Source organism: Elephantulus edwardii, unplaced genomic scaffold (assembly GCF_000299155.1).
Source record: "Elephantulus edwardii isolate Elephantulus edwardi_28Jun2011 unplaced genomic scaffold, EleEdw1.0 scaffold00231, whole genome shotgun sequence".
NCBI lineage: Eukaryota > Metazoa > Chordata > Mammalia > Macroscelidea > Macroscelididae > Elephantulus > Elephantulus edwardii.
The window spans coordinates 270,309-276,104 of record NW_006399981.1 but is presented as its reverse complement, the minus strand read 5'-3'; the positions used below and the strand labels follow the sequence as shown (position 1 = coordinate 276,104).

General features: G+C 34.9%; 1 protein-coding gene across 1 annotated transcript in view; it reads right to left on the bottom strand.

The window, feature by feature from the left end:
* CCDC41 (coiled-coil domain containing 41) overlaps window positions 1-5,796 on the bottom strand; it is a 122,830-nt gene that overhangs the window by 46,298 nt on the left and 70,736 nt on the right. The window contains exons 7-9 of the mRNA XM_006898489.1: window positions 4,188-4,302; window positions 2,828-2,972; window positions 2,565-2,714 (exon numbers count right to left, since the gene is read on the bottom strand). Of these exons, the coding sequence (XP_006898551.1) occupies window positions 2,565-2,714; window positions 2,828-2,972; window positions 4,188-4,302 (410 nt within the window). The remainder of the gene's footprint in view (window positions 1-2,564; window positions 2,715-2,827; window positions 2,973-4,187; window positions 4,303-5,796) is intronic.

Sequence of the window (5,796 nt, the reverse complement as noted above, 5' to 3'; positions counted from 1 at the left end):
TGCTTTCAGCCAAGATCCATCTAACATCAGCTACAATATCTCTAGTACCAAGACCCCTTCTAAACCCAGCCTGGACTTCTGGTAGTTCTCTGTTGATGTGCTGTTCCAGTCGTTTTTGGATAATCTTCAGTAAAATCTTTATGTATGTACATAATGAAATATTTGGAAGCACGAGTGGCATCCACTTCCTAAAAACTTGCCTCTGTAAACTTCTATGAACTCTGATAAATGTCAATAGTTGTAGAGGGGCTTCAGGCTTTTGTTCAAAGGTCACTATGAGTCATGCTCGACTCAAAGGCAATCAACAACAGCAACATAATGGAATATAGACATAGATATGAATGTGTGTCTATCTGTGTATTTCCTAGCTCTTTCCACAGAGAGGAACTAGAAGCCATGACATCCTAGTATTGATAAGTATAATAAACTGACATTTTGGTTTCTAAATACCATCTCTCTAATAAAAAAATTAAAGCATTTTAGAAAATCAGTTGATTCCAGAGCTGGGAGAAGTATAAATAGTAGAGAATCTTATAATGCTGCAAGCCAAAAATCAATTATAAAATGGCATGGACATATCAAAAGGATATATGAATCAACTTGAAAGAGCTACTACTGGCCAAATCTGATATAAATTCAATATAAATAAGAATCTATGAAATAATTTAAGAACAAAAATCCATGCTTCTAAAGCAATGATGGAAATAAACATTATTGTATTAAAATAAGAAACAAAAATGGAAAATTATCAACAGGCAAAACTAAAGTAATAATTGTTTCAAGAAGAATTATCAATGATAACTAAAAGAACATACAGTACTATGATGAGAATATCAAGTAAATCCTCATAAGATTTTGTAATTTCATGTGGAAAAAAATTGGTAAATATCACTTTAAACCAGCAATCAATTTAATGTCACCAGTAAGGAACATATTTATACCACCTGATATGAAGCAACGAGGAAGACACAAAATGAGTAACCTAAATATAATCATGAAGAATATGAAGACAAGCCTACCCAGCAATTCCACAACTGGGAATATACCCTCTAAAGAGACCATAACCACCATCCAAGCAAATATATTAACACCCATGTTTATCACAGCTTTGTTCACAATAGCAAGGAGTTGAAAACAACCTAAGTGCCAATCAACAAACGAATGGAAAGAGAAGCTGCGGTATATTCACATAATGGAATACTACGCTATATCGAAAAACAAGGAACTCATAAAAAAAATGGGTGACCTTGGAGGACATTATGCTGAGTAAAATATCTCAGTCACAAAAAGATAAAAACTGCATAGTGCCACTGCTGTAGAATGGGACTGACATCAGGGTTGGGGTAAGACGGAGAAAAACTGGATAGATTATGTATACTGCATTGAAACAGATGAGGGAGAGAACAATTTAAAAGCGATATATGATAGGGTATTATGGTTATCACAGGAATCCAGAATTAAGGTTGTATAGTGGAGTGCACTCGGGGAAGGGGCAGGGGGATTGTACACCAATGAGGAAGTTTATCTTTTGCTTTTCAAAGAGAGGAGTGAACTGGGTGTTGGGCGGCAGGTAGAGAAAAAAGTGCAACAATGAATGAATGGAAATCCAAAATTTCTGTAAATGTTCATTAACATTAATCAAATTTTTTAAAAATCCTGAAAACAGGAAATGTTATTTAAAAACTAACCAATGATATTCAAAAGCATTAAGATAATGAAAGGCAAAGAGAGAATAAGGATATTCGCCAGACCTATTTATTCAGTATGCAAAGCCAATTATTTGAGAAGCTGGACTGTGGCATTAGGCTTGAAGGGGACTCATCAATAACCTGTGTTATGCAGATGACACAACCTTGCTTGCTGAAAGTGAACAGGACCTGAAGTGCTTGCTGCAGAAGATGAAGGAATGCAGCCTTTGGTATGGATTGCATCTCAATGCCAAGGAAACAAAGATTCTTAACACTGGACCCAAAGGCAATATCATGATGGACAGAAAGAGATTGGAACTGTCAACAACTTCATTTTACTTGGATCCACAATTAACCCTTGGAGAAGGATCAGCAAAGGAGAAGACCCTCGACCAGATGGATTGACGTGGTGACTACTGCAATGGGCTCTACTGTGTCAGGAGGTGTGAGGATGGCACAGGATAGAAGAGGTTTCAGATCTCTTATTCTTAGGGTCACTATGAGTCATACTTGACTCAATGGCACCTAACAACCACCACCACAAATTAAGGTAATATATGAATCTCACAAAAGTAAATATGTCAGAAACTGGACATAAAGTAACAAGTGATAAAATTTTAATAAAGTTGATAGGTTCAACAATATTTCTTTACTTTCTTGATTGTGTCAATGTTCATCTTAATTTCTTGGTTTTTATTACAGTGCTGTGATTATAAGATGTAAGATGGTAATATTTTGGGTATCTGGATGAAAAGTATATGTAAATTCTTTATATTATTTTTACAATGTTTCAGTAATTCTGAATTATTTCATATTTTCATACTGAAAACTTTAAAAACACACACACAGACACACACATATATATAAAAATATAACCTAATACTCTGCAGTTCCCTTCTGGCTGACTCTTCTGCCATCTGTGATGCCCGTAATTTCTCTTCACACTGATCCTTTTCAGATTGCCTCCAGACATCATGCTCTACTTTCATTTTTTCTAGATCTGCTAATCTGTTCTCAAGCTCCAGCCTAAAACAACAGATGATAATTACGTTAGAAGCACTACAAACAGGATTGTATGACAGCAAAATGTTTTCATTTGCAAAGAACTTTAGCATAATGTAAGGTAATTAAGTACTTACTTTTCATCTTGTAATTGCACAAGTTTTTGATAACCTTCTTCCTTGGCAGCTTGTACTTTACGTATTAATTCACGATCCTTTTCAACTAAGAGCACTTTGTGGTGTTCAACAGCTGATTTGAGAATTTCATTGTCTGACTGTAATCCTAGTATTTTTTTTTTTATGGAGAAAAATGTACTATATATAATTCTATCATCAAGGTGAAAAGTTATCATTAAAAGTAAGCATTCATAAAATGGTAAGACAATTAAAAGAATGTAGAAAGTTAAGTTTCTCTGTATATATATATATATTTTTTTTCACATAAATCTTCACATTATGGATAAAGTTAAACTAAGAACCAAACAAAAAAATTCATTTGTTTGTCATTACTTTACATTATGTCATTACATAAAAACACTTTAATAAAAGCTTATCCACTCACTCGAATCTTGAGAGCGAGGGTGATCAACCCGAGTGCTACTCTATAGATATGCCACAGAGAGTATTATAACAAAGCTACTTCAAAGACGGTTATTCAAATCACAGAACCTTTCAAAATTCATGATTCTGACAGGGGGGAAAACACACACACACAAACACACAATCCCCACAAACAACATGAAATTGCAATGAATTTACAAATGTTTAGCTTACTCAGAGATGGCAAGTACTTTGTAGGCAGAGTAACTAAACCAAAGTCAGATCTAAGTCAGAGTGAAACTAAATACAGAACTATATCCCCCAAAAACTTAAGTTCCTAATAAATTTAGTACCTAACTGTATGGAAATCAATGAGGTACCATCAAGATGAAACAGATAAGAATCACTCATCATAAGCTGTCTGAAATTATAGGGGACAATTTCAGACCCAGTCTGGTTTACTTAATACTTAAGAATGTTGTAAACATAATTACTGTGTAATATTGATATAAAAGACATTCAAAGGCCAAAGTGAAACTTAAAACCACTTAAGCCTAAACTATACTAGGCACCAATAACATCTACACACACAAACTAAAACTGGAATCTATCTTCCTTATGTTACTTAACATAGCCTACAACTAATCTTTACATGCGCTAATAGATTTGAAACTAAACCCAAGAAGGGCAGAAATCCTTTTTTTTTTTTTAAGTTTCAGTTCATGTATGTCTCAATCATGTCATGATGACATAAACCTAAGACAGATTTTAAAACAATTTAAAAACAATTTAGGGCACAGAATTAACAAAACATTTAACATAAGAATAGTTTACATGTGCTCTAAGGTTAAACCTCAATTAGCTGGAAAGTCTGTAAATAAAAATGTGGTTGATATTTTAATAATCTTATTTTGAACTTATATATAAAATTATTTAAAAAGAGAAAATCACATATTACCATCCAGCTCACTTTGAATCCTATTTCTTTCTCTTTCTAGCTCACTCTTAGTTCTTGCCATCTCCAGTTTGATGTCTGTTATTTCTAGTTTGCTTGAATGCTTAAGTTCTTTAACCTGTTAATAATGAAATATTGCAGTTACTATTTTCTTGCCATGCAGAGTTTACACAGAAGTGAAGTGGAAATGACTGTACAGGAGGGTTTCAGCACCTCCAACAATACTCAGCATCTGGCAACTGCAAGAAAACAAATCTCTCCTCATGAAACTCAGAAGTTTCTTTATATATAACTGAATCAAATCATGTAGTTTAATTTTCTCTTAAAAGGTCATCTCATTAACTTAAATTATCTAAAAACCTAAGTTTGTTATCTTCAATGAAGTCTTCCTTTTAAAAAATGGGTGGAGAACACTTAGGAAAAAGGAATATGGAATTTTATCGAGGTATGCTAGAGCTCTGGAGACACTGAAGGCTGATTTACAGGTAAAGCAGAGGAAGCTCAAACCATGGCAAAGGATTTTATTATACTGACACAGTGTTACCATGAGAGGAAAACTGATTTAACAGCACTTGATAAAAAGCTACTTAAAGTAGCACCATTAGCTTTATTTCAGAAAGTAACTCAAGCTATAAATGTGCTAGATTAAAAAACTAAAGGTAAAGAAACTAATTAAGAGGCAAGGGACTGATAAAAGCAGCAACTGAATTTGGTTCAGAACTGAATAACAAATATGTGAATATGTGTGGATGGATGTGTGTAAACGGGAAGAGAGAAGAATACAAATCTAACTTAAAACTTTACTGCCAAAACTCAGTTCTTCCTCCTTTTTTCTTTTTTTTTATGGTTCTCCAGCCACACAAACTGTATTTGTAATGGTGATGTCAGCTCTGTAGCCAAAAATATGGAACGATTCACGAATTTGCGTGTCATCCTTGTGCAGGGGCCATGTTAATCTTCTCTGTATCATTCCCATTTTAGTATATGTGCTGCCGAAGCGAGCACCGCTCTTTTTTAAGGTTCCCTCTCGATTTTTGTTTTTCAGCTTTCCCTTCCCCCTGTAATGCTGAGTCTGACTCCTGGTGACCCCGTGGGCATAAGCATGTAACTGTACTCCTTATGTTTTGAAATGTCTTTCTTAGAACTAAATGACCAACGCTTTCTTGTGAGGCACCTCTGGGTGCCCCAATCTTTTAGTTAGGACCAAATCACTTCAATTATTTGTCCAATTAAGACTCCTTTTAAGCCATTGCTGCTGTTGTTGTGTACCTTCGAGTCAGAACCGACCCACAGCTGACCCTCCAGCAGCTTTTCAGAGGTAGTAAATTTCATGAGGAAATAAAAGATGCTGCCCTAGATGTGTTAACCAAATTGTGCCAAGAAATCTGGAGAACAACCACTTGGCCAACTGACTGGAAAAGATCTATATTTGTTCCCATTCTGAAGAAGTGTGGAACACTATAGAACAACAGAGTGTGGAAACTATAGAACAATATCACTGATTTCACACACAAGCAAGATTCTACTGAAGATTATCCAAAAATGACTGGAACAGCACATCAGCAGAGAACTTCCAGAAGTCCAGGCTAGGTTTAGAAGGGGTCGGGGTACT